General features: G+C 44.6%; 1 protein-coding gene across 1 annotated transcript in view; it reads right to left on the bottom strand.

The window, feature by feature from the left end:
- Positions 1 to 23,959, bottom strand: part of mamdc2a (MAM domain containing 2a) — a 58,844-nt gene that overhangs the window by 29,245 nt on the left and 5,640 nt on the right. The window contains exons 3-8 of the mRNA XM_036936395.2: positions 14,369 to 14,619; positions 12,578 to 12,662; positions 11,697 to 11,834; positions 11,024 to 11,280; positions 5,662 to 5,755; positions 337 to 483 (exon numbers count right to left, since the gene is read on the bottom strand). Coding sequence (XP_036792290.1) covers positions 337 to 483; positions 5,662 to 5,755; positions 11,024 to 11,280; positions 11,697 to 11,834; positions 12,578 to 12,662; positions 14,369 to 14,619 — 972 coding nt within the window. The remainder of the gene's footprint in view (positions 1 to 336; positions 484 to 5,661; positions 5,756 to 11,023; positions 11,281 to 11,696; positions 11,835 to 12,577; positions 12,663 to 14,368; positions 14,620 to 23,959) is intronic.

The raw sequence follows: 23,959 nt of genomic DNA, 5'->3' as shown, positions 1-23,959 counted from the left end.
TTATTTAGTCACAATCATTATGGGGCGAAACACAACTTCCAAGTACATTTTTCACTTAGTTATGTATCGACGTTAATGGGAAACCTAAGTTCAAATACGACTTCAGTGGATGTTAGGATTCAGCACTACGATAAAACATAAAGGGCTCATAAATGCTTGTGACAAGTCTTACAGGCTTTATGTTAGGCATTATCGGGTGCATCCCAAATAGCAACCTATTCCCTATAGAGTGCACAACTTTTTGCCAAGGCCCTATGGACACTGGTTAAAAGTAGTCTACTATAATGGGGAATAGGGTGTAATTTGGGACACGTCCATAAGAGTTGTGTAACTCACCAGTCCCTGTGGTGTGGTCTCCTATTCTGTAGGCGTTGGGCTTCACTGATACTCTGTTCCACACCTTGCTCTCCACTCTTTCCTGGTAGTACTGACACAGACCCTCCTCAAAGTCACAGTTAGCTATGGACGGGTCAACCACAGGCTCTGAAACAAAGCAAGCAGCTATCACACTGTGGTCATTCTATGAGGGTAGAAGTGAACAATGCTACCACTTAATTCCATGGGTTTGAAGCATTCCAAATGTAGACCAAGGACAAAAACAGGCCATTGAATAAATGTTGCCAGCTACGGTCACTTTAGAAAATGATACTACACCTTAGGGAGCTTTAGAAACGATACCTTAGGGAACTTTAGAAACGATACCTTAGGGAGCTTTAGAAAATGATACTATACCTTAGGAAGCTTTGGAAAATGATACTACACCTTAGGGAGCTTTAGAAAATGATACTACACCGTAGGGAGCTTTAGAAAATGATACTACACCTTAGGGAGCTTTGGAAAATGATACTACACCTTAGGGAGCTTTAGAAACGATACCTTAGGGAGCTTTAGAAACGATACCTTAGGGAGCTTTGGAAAATGATACTACACCTTAGGGAGCTTTAGAAATGATACCTTAGGAAGCTTTGGAAAATGATACTACACCTTAGGGAGCTTTAGAAAATGATACTACACCGTAGGGAGCTTTAGAAAATGATACTACACCTTAGGGAGCTTTGGAAAATGATACTACACCTTAGGGAGTTTTAGAAACGATACCTTAGGGAGCTTTGGAAAATGATACTGCACCTTAGGGAGCTTTAGAAACGATACCTTAGGGAGCTTTAGAAACAATACCTTAGGGAGCTTTAGAAAATGATACTACACCTTAGGGAGCTTTGGAAAATGATACTACACCTTAGGGAGCTTTAGAAACGATACCTTAGGGAGCTTTGGAAAATTATACTACACCTTAGGGAGCTTTAGAAACAATACCATAGAGAGCACTGGAAAATTATACTACACCTTAGGGAGCTTTAGAAACGATACCATAGGGAGCTCTGGAAAATGATACTACACCTTAGGGAGCTTTAGAAACGATACCTTAGGGAGCTTTAGAAAATGATACTACACCTTAGGGAGCTTTAGAAAATGATACTACACCTTGGGGAGCTTTAGAAAATGATACTACACCTTAGGGAGCTTTAGAAACGATACCTTAGGGAGCTTTAGAAACAATACCTTAGGGAGCTTTAGAAAATGATACTACACCTTAGGGAGCTTTGGAAAATGATACTACACCTTAGGGAGCTTTAGAAACGATACCTTAGGGAGCTTTGGAAAATTATACTACACCTTAGGGAGCTTTAGAAACGATACCATAGGGAGCTCTGGAAAATGATACTACACCTTAGGGAGCTTTAGAAACGATACCATAGGGAGCTCTGGAAAATGATACTACACCTTAGGGAGCTTTAGAAACGATACCTTAGGGAGCTTTAGAAAATGATACTACACCTTAGGGAGCTTTAGAAAATGATACTACACCTTGGGGAGCTTTAGAAAATGATACTACACCTTAGGGAGCTTTAGAAACGATACCTTAGGGAGCTTTAGAAACGATACCTTAGGGAGCTTTAGAAACGATACCTTAGGGAGCTTTAGAAAATGATACTACACCTTAGGAAGCTTTAGAAACTATACCATAGGAAGCTTTAGAAACGATACCTTAGGGAGCTTTAGAAACGATACCTTAGGGAGCTTTAGAAACGATACCTTAGGGAGCTTTAGAAACGATACCTTAGGGAGCTTTGGAAAATGATAATATACAGTTGAAGTAGGAAGTTTACATACACCTTGGCCAAATACATTTAAAAACAGTTTTTCACAATTCCTGACATATAATCATATCAAAAAATTCCCTGTCTTAGGTAAGTTATGATCACCACTTTATTTTAAGAATGTCACACTCTGACCATTATTTGCGTTGTTTGTTTCTATGTTTTGTTTGGTCAGGGTGTGATATGAGTGGGCATTCTGTTGTATGTCTAGTTTGTCTATTTCTGTGTTTTGGCCTGATATGGTTCTCAATCAGTGGCAGGTGTTTGTCGTTGTCTCTGATTGGGAACCATATTTAGGTAGCCTGTTTTATATTGTGGTTGGTGGGTTATTGTCTATGTTAGGTTGCTTGTTAGCACAGTGTTTCTTTAGCAGTCACAGTTAGTTAGTTTTAGTGTACTTTGTGTTTTTTCCGTCTTTTCATTAAATCATGCATTCACACCACGCTGCGCTTTGGTTTACTCAATACGACGATCGTGACAAAGAATGTGAAATGTCAGAATAATAGTAGAGAGAATAATTTATTCCAGCTTTTATTTCTTTCATCACATTACCAGTGGGTCAGAAGTTTACATTCACTCAATTAGTATTTGGTAGCATTGCCTTTAAATTGTTTCACTTGGGTCAAACGTTTCGGGTAGCCTTCCACAAGCTTTGGCCCATTCCTTCTGACAGAGCTGGTGTAACTGAATTAGGTTTGTAGGCCTCCTTGCTCGCACACGCATTTTCAGTTCTGCCCACAAATTTTCTATAGGACTGAGGTCAGGGCTTTGTGATGGCCAGTCCAATACCTTGACTTTATTGACTTTAAGCCATTTTGCCACAACTTTGGAAGTATGCTTGGGGTCATTGTCCATTTGGAAGACCCATTTGCGACCAAGCTTTAACTTCCTGACTGATGTCTTGAGATGTTGCTTCAATATAGCCACGTCATTTTCCTCCCTCATGATGCCATGTATTTTGTGAAGTGCACCAGTCCCTCCTGCAGCAAAGCACCCCCACAACATGATGCTGTCACCCCTGTGCCTCACGGTTGGGATGGTGTTCTTCAGCTTGCAAACCTCCCCCTTTTTCCTCCACAGATAATAATGGTCATTATGGCCAAACAGTTATTTTTGTTTCATCAGACCAGAGGACATTTCTCCAAAAAGTATGATCTTTGTCCCCATGTGCAGTTGCAAACTGTAGGCTGGCTTTATTATGGCGGTTTTGGAGCAGTGGCTTCTTCCTTGCTGAGTGGTCTTTCAGGTTATGTCGATATAGGACTCGTTTTTACTGTGGATATAGATACTTTTGTACCTGTTTCCTCCAGTATCTTCACAAGGTCCTTTGCTGTTGTTCTGGGATTGATTTTCCCTTTTCGCACCAAAGTACGTTAATCTCTAGGAGGCAGAACGTGTCTCCTTCCTGAGCAGTATGGTGGCAACGTGGTTCCATGGTCTTTATACTTGCGTACTATTGTTTGTACAGATGAACGTGGTACCTTCAGGAGTTTGGAAATTGCTCCCAAGGATGAACCAGACTTGTGGAAGTCTACAATTTTTTGTCTGAGGTCTTGGCTGATTTCTTTTGATTTTCCCATGATGTCAAGCAGAGGCACTGAGTTAGAAGGTAGTCCTTGAAATACATCCACAGGTACACCTCCAGTTGACTCAAATGATGTCAATTGGCCTGTCAGAAGCTTCTACAGCCGTGGCATAATTTTCTGGCATTTTTCAAGCTGTTTAAAGACACAGTGAACTTAGTGTATGTAAACTTCTGACCCACTGGAATTGTGATACGATGAATTATAAGTGAAATATCTGTCTGTAAACAGACAATTACTTGTGTCATGCAAAGTAGATGTCCTAACTAACTTGCCAAAACTATAGTTTTGTGGAGTGGTTGAAAAATTAGTTTTAATGACTCCAACCTAAGTGTATGTAAGCTTCCGACTTCAACTGTACCTTAGGGAGCTTTAGAAACGATACCTTAGGGAGCTTTAGGAAATGATACCACACCTTAGGGAGCTTTAGAAACGATACCTTAGGGAGCTTTAGAAACGATACCTTAGGGAGCTTTAGAAACAATACTACCCCTTAGGGAGCTTTAGAAACGATACTTTAGGGAGCTTTAGAAACAATACTACCCCTTAGGGAGCTTTAGAAATGATACTTTAGGGAGCTTTAGAAACAATACTACCCCTTAGGGAGCTTTAGAAACGATACTTTAGGGAGCTTTAGAAACAATACTACCCCTTAGGGGGCTTTAGAAACAATACTACCCCTTAGGGAGCTTTAGAAACAATACTACCCCTTAGGGGGCTTTAGAAACAATACTACCCCTTAGGGAGCTTTAGAAACAATACTACCCCTTAGGGAGCTTTAGAAACAATACTACCCCTTAGGGGGCTTTAGAAACAATACTACCCCTTAGGGAGCTTTAGAAACAATACTACCCCTTAGGGAGCTTTAGAAACAATACTACCCCTTAGGGGGCTTTAGAAACAATACTACCCCTTAGGGAGCTTTAGAAACAATACTACCCCTTAGGGGGCTTTAGAAACAATACTACCCCTTAGGGAGCTTTAGAAACAATACTACCCCTTAGGGAGCTTTAGAAACGATACTTTAGGGAGCTTTAGAAACAATACTACCCCTTAGGGAGCTTTAGAAACGATACCTTAGGGATCTTTAGAAACAATACTACCCCTTAGGGGGCTTTAGAAACAATTCTACCCCTTAGGGAGCTTTAGAAACGATACCTTAGGGAGCTTTAGAAACAATACTACCCCTTAGGGAGCTTTAGAAATACAAAAAAGGGACAACATGGAAACTTTTAATTGTCAAAGTTTCTGCTGCAAGGTCTTTTTCAGGACAGCAGGATACTTAATAAAAAACGTGTCCATACATTACAAACAAGCTATAGATTGTATGTATTGATGTGGTTATGATATCAGAACTGTGTTTAAAATACTTGTACCATGCTGTATCCTAAGCCCAGGGCTGACTGACAACACATGTTGCTGAGGGTGAGAGAACACTGGCTACTGAGAGGTTCTCTCTGGAATTTAGACTGGGGGACAGAGAGAAGGAGAGCGAGAAAGATACAAAAAGAGAAGAGAGAGAGAGAAAGAGAGACTAGTTCAACTTCAGAGGATAGTGGAATCAAAAGAAGGATCATTTTTAAATCCGCGGTTAATGTTCCAATCATAATCAATTCCAATCCTTTTCTTCAAAGGGCACACACCCTTCTCTCCCACCTCTTTTGATGAATCATGTTGTCTGGAACACTTGAGGAAAATGAGAATGGGTTGGACGGTAGAGTAGGGACTATGTGGTACTCCGGGGCTCTGTGGTGATGGTGTAATGTATAGCTAGTAGCTACTGTTGCTGAAACACACTGGGCCAGTTTCCCAGACACAGATTAAGCCTGTAGTCCTGGACTAAAAAGCATGCTCAGTGGAGATTATCTAGGATTCTCCGCCCCAACTGTGTTGATCATAGTAATACTGTACCCTCTCACCGGTTTCTGTGTGGCAGAACTCTGGAGAGAAGGAGATGTCATCAATGGCCACGTATCCTCCACGGGCACTGTTAAAGGCTACTTCATAAACCACCTGGAAAACACAGACAAAACCAAGATATAGCCAAGATACCAATAGATGATCAGAAGATAACCATACAGTGTAAACTCAATAGTTAGCTCAACAGTTAGCACAATAAATAGCTCATCAACAGTTAGCTCATCAACAGTTAGCTCATCAACAGTTAGCTCATCAACAGTTAGCTCATCAACAGTTAGCTCATCAACAGTTAGCTCATCAACAGTTCGCTCATCAACAGTTCGCTCATCAACAGTTCGCCAGATGCCACACTAAAACGACCAGGCTTGTCCAACAGAACTTCATTTAAAACATGCCTCTCAGGTCAATGGAGCTTTTATCAATTCTAAATGTAAGTCCTATTCAAAACCTTCAATGAGTTGACTGTAATGGTAAAGACATTGACTCAGTATTATGTTATGTTGGTGTAGAGCTGGCTGGTGTAGAGCTGTGAAGGAAATGGTTGGGTCCTCACAAAGATAGTAAAACAATTGGATTTTGTCCCCACAAGGAAAATTGATATTTTAAGCTTAGGGGTTAGGTTTAGGGTTAGGTTTAGAATTACGGTTAAGGTTTAAGGGTTAGAGTTAGATTTAGGGTGAGAGAAAATAGGATTTTGAATGGAAATCAACTTTAGGTCCCCACAAGGATAGTAAAATGTGTGTGTGTGTGTGTGTGTGTCTGTCTGTGTGTGTGTGTGTGTTAAAACACTCTTCTGTGTGGGAGGAGTCTAATTACAGAGAATCTTTGATAAAAACTATGTCTTCAGTTAATGATAGTAAAGAAATGACAGCAGGTTACCTTAGTGTTCTTGGGCACAGGGACTATGGTGGTCTGCTTGAAACATGTTGGTATTACAGACTCAGACAGGGACATGTTGAAAATGTCAGTGAAGATACTTGCTAGTTTGTCAGCAGATGCTCGGAGTACACGTCCTGGTTATCCGTCTGGCCCTGCGGCCTTGTGAATGTTGACCTGTTTAAAGGTCTTACTCACATCGACTGCGGCGAGCGTGATCACACAGTTGTCCGAAACAGCTGATGCTCTCATGCATGTTTCAGTGTTACTTGCCTCGAAGCGAGCATAGAAGTTATTTAGCTTGTCTGGTAGGCTCGTGTCAGTGGGCAGCTCGCGGCTGTGCTTAGCTCGTGGCTGTGTTTCCCTTTGTAGTCTGTAATGGTTTGCAAGCCCTGCCACATTCGACGAGCGTCGGTGCCGGTGTAGTACAAATCGATCTTAGTCCTGTATTGACGCTTTGCCTGTTTGATGGTTCGTCGGAGGGTATAGCGAGATTTCTTATAAGCCTCCGGGTTAGAGTCCCGCTCCTTGAAAGCGGCAGCTCTACCCTTTAGTTTAGTTCCCCGAATGTTGCCTGTAATCCATGGCTTCTGTTTGGGGTAGGTACGTACAGTTACTGTGGGGACGATTTCCTCGACTTTAAAAGTTTTTTTTTAAATTTAACCCCTTTTTCTCTCCAATTTCGTGGTATCCAATTGTTGTAGTAGCTACTATCTTGTCTCATCACTACAACTCCCGTACGGGCTCGGGAGAGACGAAGGTTGAAAGTCATGCGGCCTCCGATACACAACCCAACCAAGCCGCACTGCTTCTTAACACAGCACGCATCCAACCCGGAAGCCAGCCGCACCAATGCGCCGGAGGAAACACCGTGCACCTAGCCACCTTGGTTAGCGCACACTGCGCCCAGCCCGCCAAAGAAGTCGCTGGTGCGCGATGAGACAAGGACACCCCTACCGACCAAGCCCTCCCTAACCCGGCGACGCTAGGCCAATTGTGCGTCGCCCCACGGACCTCCCGGTCGCGGCCGGTTACGACAGAGCCTGGGCGCGAACCCAGGGACTCTGATGGCACAGCTGGCGCTGCAAACACTCATGTAGTTTAGCATCTGCTTCATTTGAGCACTTTTTTATAGCCCGTGTCATTGGTGAATACTGCTTTAATTTTTGCTTGTAAGCAGGAATCAAGAGGATAGAATTATGGTCAGATTTGCCAAATGGAAGGCGAGTGAGAGAGCTTTGTACGTGTCTCTGTGTGTGGAGTAATGGTGGGCTAGAATTTTTTTCCCTCTGGTTGCACATTTAACATGCTGATAGAAATGAGATAAAACGGATTTTAGTTTCCCTGCATTAAATTCCCCGACCACTAGGAGCGCTGCCTCTGGATGAACGATTTCCTGTATACAGCTCATTGAGTGCGGTTTTAGTGCCAGCATCGGTCTGTGGTGGTATGTAGACACCTACAAAAAATACAAATGAAAACTCTCTAGGTAGATAGTGTGGTCTACAGCTTATCATGAGGTACTCTGGGGAGCAAAACACTGAGACTTCCTTAGAAACCGTGCACCAGCTGTTGTTTACATATAGTTGAAGTCGGAAGTTTACATACACTTAGGTTGGAGTCATTAAAACTCGTTTTTCAACCAATCCACAAATTTATTGTGAACAAACTATAGTTTTGGCAAGTCAGTTAGGACATCTACTTTGTGCTTGACATAAGTCATTTTTCAAACAATTGTTTACAGACAGACTATTTCACTTATAACTCACTGTATCACAATTCCAGTGAGTCAGAAGTTTACATGCACTAAGTTGACTGCCTTTAAACAGCTTGGAAAATTCTAGAAAACGATGTCATGGCTTTAGAAGCTTCTGACAGGTTAATAGAGATAATTTGAGTCAATTGGAGGTGTACCTGTGGATGTATTTCAAGGATTACCTTCAAACTCAGTGCCTCTGTGGTTGACATCATGGGAAAATCTAAAGAAATCAGCCAAGACCTCAGAAAAAAACCTCCACAACTCTGGTTCATCCTTGGGAGCAATTGCCAAACGCCTGAAGGAACCACGTTCATCTGTACAAACAATAGTATGCAAGTATAAACACCATGGGACCACGCAGACATCATACCGCTCAGGAAGGAGATGCGTTCTGTCTCCTAGAGATGAACGTACTTTGGTGTGAAAAGTGCAAATCAATCCCAGAACAACAGCAAATGACCTTGTGAAGATGCTGGAGTAAACAGGTACAAAAGTATCAATATCCACAGTAAAACGAGTCCTATATCAACATAACCTGAAAGGCCGCTCAGCAAGAAAGAAGCCACTGCTCCAAAACTGCCATAAAAAAGACAGACTACAGTTTGCAACTGCACATGGGGACAAAGATCGTATTTTTGGACAAATGTCCTCTGGTCTGATGAAACAAAAATAGAACTGTTTGGCCATAATGACCATTGTTATGTTTGGAGGAAAAAGGGGGAGGCTTGCATGCCGAAGAACACCATCCCATCCGTGAAGCACAGGGGTGGTAACATCATGTTGTGGAGGTGCTTTGCTGCAGGATGGACTGGTGCACTTCACAAAATAAAAAAGCAACATCTCAAGACATCAGTTAAATCTTGGTCGCAAATGGGTCTTCCAAATAGACAATGACCCCAAGCATACTTCCAAAGTTGTGTCAAAATGGCTTAAGGACAACAAAGTCAAGGTATTGGAGTGGCCATCACAAAGCCCTGACCTCAATCCCATAGAAAATTTGTGGACAGAACTGAAAAAGTGTGTGCGAGCAAGGAGGCCTACAAACCTGACTCAGTTACACCAGCTCTGTCAGGAGGAATGGGCCATAATTCACCCAACTTATTGTGGGAAGCTTGTGGAAGGCGACCCAAAATGTTGACCCAAGTTAAACAATTTAAAGGCAATGCTACCAATTACTATTTGAGAGTATGTAAACTTCTGACCCACTGGGAATGTGATGAAAGAAATAAAAGCTGAAATAAATCATTCTCTCTACTATTATTCTGATATTTCACATTCTTAAATCACATTCGTGATACTAACTGACCTAAGACAGGGAATGTTTACTAGGATTAAATGTCAGGAATTGTGAAAAACTGAGTTTAAATGTATTTGGCTAAGGTGTATGTAAACTTCCAACTTCAACTGTATATGCATAGGCCCCTGCCCCGTGTCTTACCAGAGGCTGCTGTTCTATCCTGCCGATAGAGTGTATAACCTGCCAGCTGTATGTTCTTAATGTCATCGTTCAGCCACGACTAGGTGAAACATAAGATATTACTGTGTTTAATGTCCCGTTTTTAGGATATACCTGCACGTGCTTTCAGTTTATCCCATTTATTTCCCAGAAATTGAACATCAGCTAGCACTACGGAAGGCAAATGCAGATTAGCCTCACAAGGCACCTTGATCTTTTTTTTTTTTTTTTTTTAGTAATATATATATATTTTTTTACATTTACATACATTTCTAAAAACCTGTTTTTGCTTTTACGTTGTTGGGTATTGTGTGTAGATTGATATGGAAAAGGTCAAGGGGTCTGAATACTTTTGGAATGCCTGTACACTTCACAACAGAATGTGACAGGAAGTCACCAGTCTGCTATAAGATACATTATAACATTACAGCAGCAACAGAGATCGAGACCAAACATTTCCTGTCTTTTCAATCTATTCTCTTCCAACAATAGATTCATAGGAGAGGAGGTGAAGAGCGAGGGCTGTCTGTGTGAAATGTGATTGAGAAGGGGGAGGAGGAAGAAAGGAGGAGGACGAGAGGAGGAGGAGGAGAGGAGGAAGAGAGGGAGAGGAGGAGGGGAAGGGGGAGGGCTGTCTGTGTGAAATGTGGTTGAGAAGGGGGAGGAGGAGGAGGAGAGGGAGGACTAGGAGGAGAGGAGAAAGAGGAGAAGGGGGAGGAGGAAGAGAGGAGGAGCAAAGGAGAGGGAGGACTAGGAGGAGAGGAGAAAGAGGAGAAGGGGGAGGAGGAAGAGAGGAGGAGCAAAGGAGAGGGAGGACTAGGAGGAGAGGAGAAAGAGGAGAAGGGGGAGGAGGAAGAGAGGAGGAGCAGAGGAGGAGAAGTGGGAGGACTGTGAGGAGGAGAAGGGGGAGGACTAGGAGGTGGAGGAGAGGAGAAGAAGAGGTGGAGAAGGGGGAGGACTGGGAGGAGAAGAAGGAGGATTGGGTGGAGGAGGGGAAGAGTCATAACTCTTCCCTGGATCTTCATTCTGGTGTTCTACCCTTGAAGGAACTCACTCAGTCTCTGGCGCTATGACAACAGTAATTAATAACACCCTTCTCCCTTCTGGCTATTTATATCTGTCCAGAGAATACACAGGGAAGAATACTGCACAGACCAAAGATCTCTAGTGTGTGTGTGTGTGTGTGTGTGTCTGCCTGCGTGCTTGTGTCTGTCTGTCTGTCCTTGCACTCTGACCCTTGAACTCTAAGGTGTGTACTACCTGTACTGACCTCCAGGGGGTGTGGGGCCTTAATATCCACATTGACCAGCCTCCAGGAAGTTGTAGCATAGACCTCAGGCCTCCAGATCTCCTCGTAGTGTCCCAGCGTGTCTCTAGTGAACACTGAGAAGATGTTCCCTCTCTCCTGGTCCCGCTGGTAGTAGAACGACAGGCAGCCTGACACCGGTGTGGTCGTCATGGGAGACGTCAGCTTGGCCACTTCCTGGAACCGCTTGGCATAGACTGAGTCCACATACATGTAGTGACCTGGAGAGAGATGAGAGAGGTGAGAGAGATGAGATGTAGAAACATGACAGCAATATTGGGTTATCGTATTGTATAGAACAAAAACTAGTAAACATACACCAATGAACAGAACACACTCAGGTCAGGCCCCTGGGGTGATCTTTGTGTGTGTGTGTATCTCTCTGGTTGCTCATGGTGTGTGTGTGTGTGTGTGTGTGTACCTCTCTGGTTGTGTGTGTGTGTACCTCTCTGGCTGTTCATGGTGTGTGTGTGTGTGTGTGTGTGTGTACCTCTCTGGTTGTGTGTGTGTGTGTGTGTGTGTGTGTACCTCTCTGGTTGTGTGTGTGTGTGCCTCTCTGGTTGTTGATGGTGTGGTCATCAGGCAGGTTGGACTGGGGGTCTCTGGCTGTCCATGGTGTGTGTGTGTGTGTGTGTACCTCTCTGGTTGTTGATGGTGTGGTCATCAGGCAGGTTGGACTGGGGGTCTCTGGCTAAACTCCCTCCAACATACCAGTTGACATTAGGGTTCCAGTGGTTACTGTAGCCACACAGGTGGTGCTCCTCAAAGTTACACTCTGACAACAACAACAACAACCGTTATATCTCTTGGTATAAAAGTCATGAAATCTGCACATGCCACATATAAGGCATATTTTTTACTTCAATATTATGTTTTCTAAACATAAACAGGCATCAACCCCACGTTGTGTGGCTTAACAGTTGTCTTAACATTCTCCTACCCTGAGAACTGTTGTGTGGCTTAACAGTTGTCTTAACATTCTCCTACCCTGAGAACTGTTGTGTGGCTTAACAGTTGTCTTAACGTTCTCCTACCCTGAGGACTGTTGTGAGGCTTAACAGTTGTCTTAGCATTCTCCTACCCTGAGGACTGTTGTGAGGCTTAACAGTTGTCTTAACGTTCTCCTACCCTGAGGACTGTTGTGAGGCTTAACAGTTGTCTTAGCATTCTCCTACCCTGAGGACTGTTGTGAGGCTTAACAGTTGTCTTAACGTTCTCCTACCCTGAGGACTGTTGTGAGGCTTAACAGTTGTCTTAACGTTCTCCTACCCTGAGGACTGTTGTGAGGCTTAACAGTTGTCTTAACGTTCTCCTACCCTAAAGGCCTGTTGTGAGGCTTAACAGTTGTCTTAGCATTCTCCTACCCTGAGGACTGTTGTGAGGCTTAACAGTTGTCTTAACATTCTCCTACCCTGAGGACTGTTGTGAGGCTTAACAGTTGTCTTAACGTTCTCCTACCCTGAGGACTGTTGTGAGGCTTAACAGTTGTCTTAACATTCTCCTGCCCTGGGAACTGACCTATGCAGTAGCCAGACACGATGTGAATTTCGAAGATCGCCACACTGTTGCCTGCTTCCTCACTGGGTCGACCCTCCAGCAAAAGCTAGGACAAACAGAGAGATATAGATAGAAAGAGAATGAGATAAAGGGGGAGGGGAAATGGTGGAGGAAGAGAACAAAAACAAATAAGCCATTATATCAGACACAGTTATGAAGTTTAGTTCAGTAAAACGTCTCCATCTCCATTCTAAAAGCAATAAAACCCTAACAGATGATGTCCCCTCCTACATATCCCCCTGTGGGATGGGGAGTGGAGACAGGTGAGGAATGGGGAGTGGAGACAGGTGAGGGATGGGGAGTGGGGACAGGTGTGGGATGGTGAGTGGAGACAGGTGTGGGATGGTGAGTGGAGACAGGTGAGGGATGGGGAGTGGAGACAGGTGAGGGATGGGGAGTGGAGACAGGTGTGGGATGGGGAGTGGAGACAGGTGTGGGATGGTGAGTGGAGACAGGTGTGGGATGGGGAGTGGAGACAGGTGAGGGATGGGGAGTGGAGACAGGTGAGGGATGGGGAGTGGAGACAGGTGTGGGATGGGGAGTGGAGACAGGTGAGGGATGGGGAGTGGAGACAGGTGAGGGATGGGGAGTGGAGACAGGTGAGGGATGGGGAGTGGAGACAGGTGAGGGATGGGGAGAGGTGTGGGATGGGGAGTGGAGACAGGTGAGGGATGGGGAGTGGAGACAGGTGAGGGATGGTGAGTGGAGACAGGTGTGGGATGGTGAGTGGAGACAGGTGTGGGATGGTGAGTGGAGACAGGTGTGGGATGGGGAGTGGAGACAGGTGAGGGATGGGGAGTGGAGACAGGTGAGGGATGGGGAGTGGAGACAGGTGAGGGATGGGGAGTGGAGACAGGTGTGGGATGGGGAGTGGAGACAGGTGTGGGATGGGGAGTGGAGACAGGTGAGGGATGGGGAGTGGAGACAGGTGTGGGATGGGGAGTGGAGACAGGTGTGGGATGGGGAGTGGAGACAGGTGTGGGATGGGGAGTGGAGACAGGTGAGGGATGGGGAGTGGAGACAGGTGAGGGATGGGGAGTGGAGACAGGTGAGGGATGGGGAGAGGTGTGGGATGGGGAGTGGAGACAGGTGAGGGATGGGGAGTGGAGACAGGTGAGGGATGGGGAGTGGAGACAGGTGAGGGATGGGGAGTGGAGACAGGTGTGGGATGGGGAGTGGAGACAGGTGTGGGATGGGGAGTGGAGACAGGTGTGGGATGGGGAGTGGAGACAGGTGAGGGATGGGGAGTGGAGACAGGTGTGGGATGGGGAGTGGAGACAGGTGTGGGATGGGGAGTGGAGACAGGTGAGGGATGGGGAGTGGAGACAGGTGTGGGATGGGGAGTGGAGACAGGTGTGGGATGAGGACAGGTGTGGGATATATCCAGTTATAGGTTATAGAGGCTCTACCCCAGTTATAGAATATAGAGGCTGAACCCCAGTTATAGAATAGAGAGTGTGAACCTCAGCTTTAGAATATAGAGGCTGAACCTCAGCATTAGAATATAGAGGATGAACCTCAGCATTAGAATATAGAGGATGAACCTCAGCATTAGAATATAGAGGATGAACCTCAGCATTAGAATATAGAGGATGAACCTCAGCATTAGAATATAGTCTGAACCCCAGTTATATAATTTAGAGTCTGAACCCCAGCAATATAATATAAATATAGAGGGTGGGTGTTTTGGGGTGTAGTCTGCAAGCTTACCTGCAAGCGTGTGTGCGTGTGTGTGTGTGCGTGTGTGGGTACCTGGTATGCGTTGGAGGTGTTTCTCAGGTCAATGCTTGCGATGAGCCAGCTGTCCGAGGGCTTGTCTGCGCTCCATAGTGTGTAATCAAAGTTGTCTCCGTCCGGTCTGAGGTGCAGCTGCAGGGAGCCGTCTCCAGTAATCTGGTACACCAGCCTCAGACAGCTCCAGTCCAGCAGCTCTAACACTGGGCTCACCAGGACAGCCTTCTCCCTCCCGTCGATGAAGGATGAGTCTGCCGTGATGAAACGCCCTGTGAAGAATGACAAAGGAATCAATAAATAGTGTAGCTTGGTATTGAAGTCGTAAATCATTACTTAATATTATCAAAATATTCTAAATATTTTGTTTTGATACAGAGTCAAAGGGGGATATTACTCTGCTGAGGCTGTGGGGGAGGAGTGTGTGTGTGTGTGTGTGTGTGTGTGTGAGGTCATGTTGTGTAGTTATACAGTGCATCACCTAGTCTAAACAAAAAGTCCAAAAATACCATACAAGCACACCAAAACCTGACATCAGCATACGAAAGAAGCCGACTTCAATCAGAGAGTTAATCAGATCAAATCAGCCATTAAACTCACACAGCATCAAGGACATGGAGTCATTAAGACAAAAACATAAAACTGTTGGTCGCCAAACCAAGGAGGACGATGGGAGAAAAAAAACTCTCTGTGCAAAGGGAAAAAAGAGGTCTGACAAAAACCAAAAACAATAGAGTCTGGAAACAAAAAAAACTTAATGACCCTTAGTCACCTTTTCCCCTGCACTGCACCATGGGTGGTAGGGAGGGAGAGAGGAAAGAGAGAGAGAGACGAGAGATATGATTAAAATCCCATGGCTTAGGATGAAAAATCATCCTCTTCTTTAAACTGTTTAAAGACAGCTAATAGATAACAAGATAAATCTCGCTGGAGAGTCCACTCCTTGGTTAAACCCAAATGTTGTTGAGCAATGGCAGGCTGTGCTGTGCATCATAAACCATGAGTATGGACTGGATTCTTCTGGTCTCTGTAGAGGAAACAGATCAGACAAGCCACATGTTCAATAAGCACCAACTGTAGATAAACAATATGGAGATGGATGTACTGTACTGCTGTAATGTGTTATAAACAGCAAGTTGGCATGGAGACAGTTGTTGTCTCCTGTATATTATTATAATGGCGTCCGTTACTCTGTCCACTTTTACGACCTGGACGAAACGATATGCTCTGACAGACAGACAGTGGACATGATTCCTTCCAGATACCATGTGGATCATCTCTCTCCCTCGCTCTTCTGTCCTCCCCCCTTTTTCAAAGCCCATCTTTCAAAGCCCATCCTTTCCCCTGTTCTTCTCCCTATTTCAACCCCTATCTCTCTCCCTCTCTCCTGTAACCAAAACAATGCTCTTCCCCTGTCCCGCTACCTCCTAATATAACACCAACACTCCTGAGTTAGACTCTTCCCCTGTCCCAAAGACAGTCTCCTAACATCAACACTCCTGAGTTAGACTCCTCCCCTGTCCCAAAGACAGTCTCCTAACATCAACACTCCTGAGTTATACTCCTCCCCTGTCCCAAAGACAGTCTCCTAACATCAACACTCCTGAGTTAGGACTCTACCCCTGTCCCAAAGACAGTCTCCTAACATCAACACTCCTGAGTTAAGCTCTTCCCCTGTCCCAAAGACAGTCTCCTAACATCAACACTCCTGAGTTAGGACTCTACCCCTGTCCCAAAGACAGTCTCCTAACCAACACTGCTGATGAAACCCTATTCCCTACAAAGTGCACTACTTTTGATTAGGGAATGGGTTGTCATTTGGCACGCAGTCTTAGACCCTTCCCCTAACATCAACACTCCTGACTGAGTTATACTGGTCTCCTCAGAAAAGGCCCCAGAGTGATCCTCGAGACTGTAAACAGCTCCACATGTTAAGGCCAAAGAGTAAATTAAGAGATATTGCACTGTGCACTGCAGTGTTCAAGCTGGATAACCGAAGGATGGAATCTCTTGGAATAATAAACATCTTTGGTTTCAGCACAAAACTTTTCATTTTTTTACCGTTTGTCATATTCTAACATCTAAATAAAACAGTTAAAATATGGAAATAATCATTGGATTGAATGTCTAGATCTTCAAGATAAACACGTCTGTTTGGTTGGCTTGGAGTCTAATCCTAGTCTGTCTGACCAGAGCTGGCTGTGATGGACGTGATGCGTATAATCCACGTAACCTGCTTATCTACGGACTACAAACGCCACAAAATCATGGTACCAATATTAGCATTTTTAGCACATACTTTTGTATGATATGAATATTATCTAAAATTTATTGTGAAGCTCAACAAAGTCACTTGAACATGATGCATGAAAAATGGTAATATCGAAACAATGAGTTTGTTGCATTTGCGGCACAAATCACATCCAAATCATGGTATCGATATTAGCATTTTGGCACATCATGTTCAACTCATCTAAGTGACTATGCTGGGCTTCACAATACATTTGAGATACTTTAGGATGATTTGGACAAGAAATGCTAATATCGCTACCAGGACTTGGATTTGATTTGTGCCACAAATGATAAGACGCTAGTGCTAGGGAAACTAAACCAAAGCATGGCTTGCTGTCAAACCTTGTCAATAGACTGCTTACAGGGTGAGGAAACCAATATGTCATTTAGGTGAACTATCCATTTAGCACTAATTTTCTGCAGATAAACTGCCTCTGGCCCTGAGCTCCTTAATACGAGGGTGAGAAAGGTCATTTGTAATGTGATACAAGTGGTACAAATGAAAGGGGGATACCTAGTCAGTTATACAACAGAAAGGGGGATACCTAGTCAGTTATACAACAGAAAGGGGGATACCTAGTCAGTTATACAACAGAAAGGGGGATACCTAGTCAGTTATACAACAGAAAGAGGGATACCTAGTCAGTTATACAACAGAAAGGGGGATACCTAGTCAGTTATACAACAGAAAGGGGGATACCTAGTCAGTTATACAACAGAAAGGGGGATACCTAGTCAGTTGTACAACAGAAAGAGGGATACCTAGTCAGTTATACAACAGAAAGGGGGATACCTAGTCAGTTATACAACAGAAAGGGGGATACCTAGTCAGTTATACAACAGAAAGGGGGATACCTAGTCAGTTATACAACAGAAAGGGGGATACCTAGTCAGTTATACAACAGAAAGGGGGATACCTAGTCAGTTATACAACAGAAAGGGGGATACCTAGTCAGTTATACAACAGAAAGGGGGATACCTAGTCAGTTATACAACAGAAAGAGGGATACCTAGTCAGTTGTACAACAGAAAGGGGGATACCTAGTCAGTTGTACAACAGAAAGGGGGATACCTAGTCAGTTATACAACAGAAAGAGGGATACCTAGTCAGTTGTACAACAGAAAGGGGGATACCTAGTCAGTTGTACAACAGAAAGGGGGATACCTAGTCAGTTGTACAACAGAAAGGGGGATACCTAGTCAGTTGTACAACAGAAAGGGGGATACCTAGTCAGTTATACAACAGAAAGGGGGATACCTAGTCAGTTATACAACAGAAAGGGGGATACCTAGTCAGTTGTACAACAGAAAGGGGGATACCTAGTCAGTTGTACAACAGAAAGGGGGATACCTAGTCAGTTGTACAACAGAAAGGGGGATACCTAGTCAGTTGTACAACAGAAAGGGGGATACCTAGTCAGTTGTACAACAGAAAGGGGGATACCTAGTCAGTTATACAACAGAAAGGGGGATACCTAGTCAGTTGTACAACAGAAAGGGGGATACCTAGTCAGTTGTACAACAGAAAGGGGGATACCTAGTCAGTTGTACATTTATATTGAAGGCATTCAGTTGTATCTTCAATATAAATGTATCTTCCGCATTTAACACACCCCTCTGAATCAGAGTGGTGGGGGGGGGGGGGGGGGGGGGCCTTAATCAACATCCACGCCATCGGCACAGTGGGTTAACTGCCTAGCTCAGGGGTAGAAGGACACATTTTTTACCTTGTCAGCTCAGGGATTTGATCCAGCAACGTTTCAGTTACTGGCCCAACGCTCCTACCCAGATACATGTTAAAGGTATAAGCAGGGCATATTTAACCACACAACACAAACAACACTGGATGTGGACAACTTATTTACATTTATGTCATTTAGCAGAAACTCTTATCCAGAGCTCCTTCAGAGTAGGGAGTGTATACATTTCCCTACTGGTCCTCCATGGGAATCGAACCCACAACCCTGACGCTGCAAGTGACATGCTATACCAACTGAGCCACGCGCAACCTATGAACCCCAAAGAGCAAAGGGATTTCAGTTCCAGAGCTGTTGCACGCAGGGGCCCTAACCTATTAATCTATTATACTGAACTTTAAAACATTGCAGTCCATCTGTTGAAATCCAACTGTGTGTATGTAAAAAGGACTGACTAAGGAGAGTGATGCCCATGTATGCATGTCGTATAGGAGTTAGTAGCAGCAAGCTAACCCTAATGTAGAGTATGCCTCCAAATCCCATTAGAAACAGGTCGTGACTTAACACGCTTTAATTAAGTTTATAGTGAGACAAAGCCATGGGATAACCCCTGACCTCAAAAGCCTGAGATGAACTTTGACCAATGGACATGCAGGATGAGCGTCTAGGTGATTGGCTAAGGTCCAGGTAAGTTGTCCTGGTTAACGTAACCCTGGTGAGTAATGGAGAGCTTTGTCTCTATGGGTTTAACAAAACAAAGGGTCTGTGTCTGGGTGATTGGTTTAGCGGAGGAATTTGGGTGTGTAAAGGGGCCTTTGTGCCTCTGTGGGTTTGAGTGATCTCTGCCTTTTTTGATAGACCTTAGATGTCTGCTTAACCTCCTGACCCCTGTATGGAGTAGAAGTAACGAATTACGAATACTCTCGTAAAAGCCGCTCCATGGTCAATCCGTTGTCCATATTGGCCGTGCAGCATTTATGGTGATACGTCCTCTGCAGAAGTCAGGGCATTCATAGAATAGAAAGAAAAACAATGTTTGTGTCACACCCTCCATACGGAGTCTTGAACCACATTGTTGGATCAAGCATAAATGGGCTTTTTCTGTAATTGAGTAGATTTTCTGAGTACATGTCATTTTTTGAGTATTTTTCAGTCATTCATTTTACTTCAGTATTGTACTTCGCAACCTTTTTAAAACCATCCGTTACAGAGTACAATTTTGTAGGCTAATAATAATAAGAAGTACGTCAAGTTGGCGAAAGCCCCTCCGAGCCACAAGAAAACTGCTCATTGTTCTTGGTCAGTGACCAATCAAATCAAATTTCACGCATCACGCCAACGCAGGCCAATCAAATCAACCTGTGTATACAAACTGAACGATGATGGCTGGAAGATTTTTCAAAAAGGCAGGAATTTAGCTAGCTAGCTAGTTTAGTTGAAGACGTATGAAGGAGAGAAAAGTTTGAAAGAGAGAAAGACACATGAAAGAAAGAAAAGTTATTATTTAAAAAAAAAAATCAAAGCGGTGCTTGCTTACCAAGAATGGCGGAGGTGGCAGTCTACAAAAACTCTGCCTCAAACTTGATTTAACTATGAAAAATGTAGCTATGGATGGCTTTAGCAGTTAGCTAGTTATACTAACTAGTACTCTATTTTGCGTACGTTAGCAAACTATCCTTGCAGCTAAGCTAGGTACATGGCTAACCACCACCTGATGATGATAGCTGTTATAGCTAGCACTTTGATGTTACTATGTGTGGTGGTGGCTTGCTAGCTAGCTAGCTAGCTAGCCATGTAAGTTATCTGGGCTAGCTAACAACATTAGGCTAACGTCAGCAAGTGAGCTAGCTAGCTACGTGAACTAGCTAGCTAATGTTAGTTAGCTGGGTCAAAACGTACAGTATTACTGAATTTTAACAATGTCAAATCAAATCAAATTGTATTTGTCACATACACATGGTTAGCAGATGTTAATGCGAGTGTAGCGTAATGCTTGTGCTTCTAGTTCCGACAATGCAGTAATAACCAACGAGTAATCTAACCTAACAATTTTACAACAACTACCTTATACACACAAGTGTAAAGGGATGAAGAATATGTACATACAAATATATGAATGAGTGAGGGTACAGAACGGCATAGGCAAGATGCAGCAGATGGTATAGAGAACAGTATATACATGAGATGAGTAATGTAGGGTATGTAAACATTATATTAAGTGGCATTGTTTAAAGTGGCTAGTGATACATTTTTACATCAATTTTCCCATTATTAAAGTGGCTGGAGTTGAGTCAGTATGTTGGCAGCAGCCACTCAATGTTAGTGGTAGCTGTTTAACAGTCTGATGGCCTTGAGATAGAAGCTGTTTCTCAGTCTCTCAGTCCCAGCTTTGATGCACCTGTACTGACCTCACCTTCTGGATGATAGCGGGGGAAACAGGCAGTGGCACGTGTGGTTGTTGTCCTTGATGATCTTTATGGCCTTCCTGTGACATTGGGTGGTGTAGGTGTCCTGGAGGGAAGGTAGTTTGCCCCCGGTGATGCGTTGTGCAGACCTCACTACCCTCTGGAGAGCCTTACAGTTGTGGGCGGAGCAGTTGCCGTACCAGGCGGTAATACAGCCCGACAGGATGCTCTCGATGGTGTATCTGTAAAAGTTTGTGAGTGCTTTTGGTGACAAGCCGAATTTCTTCAGCCTCCTGAGGTTGAAGAGGCGCTGCTGCGCCTTCTTCACCACGCTGTCTGTGTGGGTGGACCAATTCTGTTTTTTCCGTGATGTGTACGCCGAGGAATTTAAAACTTACTACCCTCTCCACTACTGTCCCGTTGATGTGGATAGGGGGTGCTCCCTCTGCTGTTTCCTGAAGTCCACGATCAATCTCCTTCATTTTGTTGATGTTGAGTGTGAGGTTATTTTTCTGATACCACACTCCGAGGGTCCTCACCTCCCTGTAGGCCGTCTCGTCGTTGTTGGTAATCAAGCCTACCACTGTAGTGTCGTCTGAAAACTTGATGATTGAGTTGGAGGCATGCATGGCCACGCAGTCGTGGGTGAACAGGGAGTACAGGAGAGGGCTCAGAATGCACCCTTGTGGGGCCCCAGTGTTGAGGATCAGCGGGGTGGAGAGGTTGTTACCTACCCCCACCCCCTGGGGGCGGACCGTCAAGAAGTCCAGTTGCACAGGGCGGGGTCGAGACCCAGGGTCTCGAGCTTGATGATGAGTTTGGAGGGTACTATGGTGTTAAATGCTGCGCTGTAGTCGATGAACAGCATTCTCACATAGGTATTCCTCTTGTCCAGATGGATTAGGGCAGTGTGCAGTGTGGTTGCGATTGCGTCATCTGTGGACCTATTGGGGCGGTAAGCAAATTGGAGTAGGTCTATGGTGTCAGGTAGGGTGGAGGTGATATGGTCCTTGACTAGTCTTTTAAAGCACTTCATGATGACGGAAGTGAGTACTACGGGGCGGTAGTCGTTTAGCTCAGTTACCTTAGCTTTCTTGGGAACAGGAACAATGGTGGCCCTCTTAAACCATGTGGGAACAGCAGACTGGGATAAGGATTGATTGAATATGTCCGTAAACACACAAGCCAGCTGGTCTGCGCATGCTCTGAGGACGCGGCTGGGGATGCCGTCTGGGCCTGCAGCCTTGCGAGGGTTAACACGTTTAAATGTTTTACTCACGTCGGCTGCAGTGAAGGAGAGTCCGAAAGGTATCAAATCAAATTTTATTTGTCACATACACATGGTTAGCAGATGTTAATGCGAGTGTAGCAAAATGCTTGTGAGAATTCTCTTGGTAGATAATGCGGTCTACATTTGATTGTGAGGAATTCTAAATCAGGTGAAGAGAAGGATTTGAGTTCCTGTATGTTTCTTTCATCACACCATGTTACGTTAGCCATAAGGCATACGCCTCCGCCCCTCTTCTTACCAGAAAGATGTTTGTTTCTGTCTGCGCGATGCGTGGAGAAACCCGTTGGCTGCACCGCCTCGGATAGCGTCTCTCCAGTGAGCCACGTTTCCGTGAAGCAAAGAACGTTACAGTCTCTGATGTCCCTCTGGAATGCTACCCTTGCTCGGATTTCATCAACCTTGTTGTCAAGAGACTGGACATTGGCAGGAAGAATGCTAGGGAGTGGTGCACGATGTGCTCGTCTCCGGATTCTGACCAGAAGACCGCCTCGTTTCCCTCTTTTTCGGAGTCGTTTTTTTGGGTTGCTGCATGGAATCCACTCCGTTGTCCTGTTTGTAAGGCAGAACACAGGATCCGCGTCGCGAAAAACATATTCTTGGTCGTACTGATGGTGAGTTGACGCTGATCTTATATTCAGTAGTTCTTCTCGACTGTATGTAATGAAACCTAAGATGACCTGGGGTACTAATGTAAGAAATAACATGTAAAAAAACAAAAAACTGCATAGTTTCCTAGGAACGCGAAGCGAGGCGGCCATCTCTGTCGGCGCCGGAAGTAACCGCCGGAAGTTTTGGTAGCGGGTCGTGTCAGTGGCACTGTATTGTCCTCAAAGCGGGCAAAGAAGTTGTTTAGTCTGTCCCTGCCACATACCTCTTGTGTCTGAGCCGTTGAATTGCGACTCTACTTTGTCTCTATACTGACGCTTAGCTTGTTTTATTGCCTTGCGGAGGGAATAGCTATAGTGTTTGTATTCGGTCATGTTTCCGGTCACCTTGCCCTGATTAAAAGCAGTGGTTCGCTCTTTCAGTTTCACGCGAATGCTGCCATCAATCCACGGTTTCTGGTTTGGGAATGTTTTAATAGTTGCTGTGGGTACGACATCACCGATGCACTTGCTAATAAACTCGCTCACCGAATCAGCGTATTCGTCAATGTTGTTGTTTGATGCAATGGGGAACATATCCCAATCCACGTGATCGAAGCAATCTTGAAGCGTGGAATCAGATTGGTCGGACAAGCGTTGAACAGACCTGAGCACGGGAGCTTCTTGTTTTAGTCTCTGTCTATAAGCTGGGAGCAATAAAATGGAGTTGTGGTCAGCTTTTCCAAAAGGAAGGCGGGGGGGGGGGGGGGGGCCTTATATGCGTCACAGAAGTTAGAATAACAATGATCCAGGGTTTTACCAGCCCTGGTAGCACAATCAATATGCTGATAGAATTTAGGGAGTCTTGTTTTCAGATTAGCCTTGTTAAAATCCCCAGCTACAATGAATGCAGCCTCAGGATATGTGGTTTCCAGTTTACATAGAGTCAGATAAAGTTTGTTCAGGGCCGTCGATGTGTCTGCTTGGGGGGGAATATATATGTGGCAGGTATTATAATCGAAGAGAATTCTCTTGGTAGATAATGCAGTCAACATTTGATTGTGAGGAATTCTAAGTCCATACCACCCTGCATACCACAGCTGGCTTGCTTCTGAAGCTAAGCAGGGTTGGTCCTGGTCAGTTCCTGGATGGGAGACCAGATGCTGCTGGAAGTGGTGTTGGGGGGCCAGTAGGCCAGTAGGAGGCACTCTTTCCGTTGGTCTAAAAAATATCCCAATGCCCCAGGGCAGTGATTGGGGACACTGCCCTCTGTAGGGTGCCGTCTTTCGGATGGGACGTTAAACGGGTGCCCTGACTCTGAGGTCATTAAAGATCCCATGGCA

The sequence above is a fragment of the Oncorhynchus mykiss genome, chromosome 11, assembly GCF_057628025.1.
Source record: "Oncorhynchus mykiss isolate SJ-2025 chromosome 11, ASM5762802v1, whole genome shotgun sequence".
NCBI classification, from domain to species: domain Eukaryota; kingdom Metazoa; phylum Chordata; class Actinopteri; order Salmoniformes; family Salmonidae; genus Oncorhynchus; species Oncorhynchus mykiss.
The sequence above is the reverse complement of the archived record's forward strand: the minus strand, read 5'-3'. Positions and strand labels throughout refer to the sequence as shown.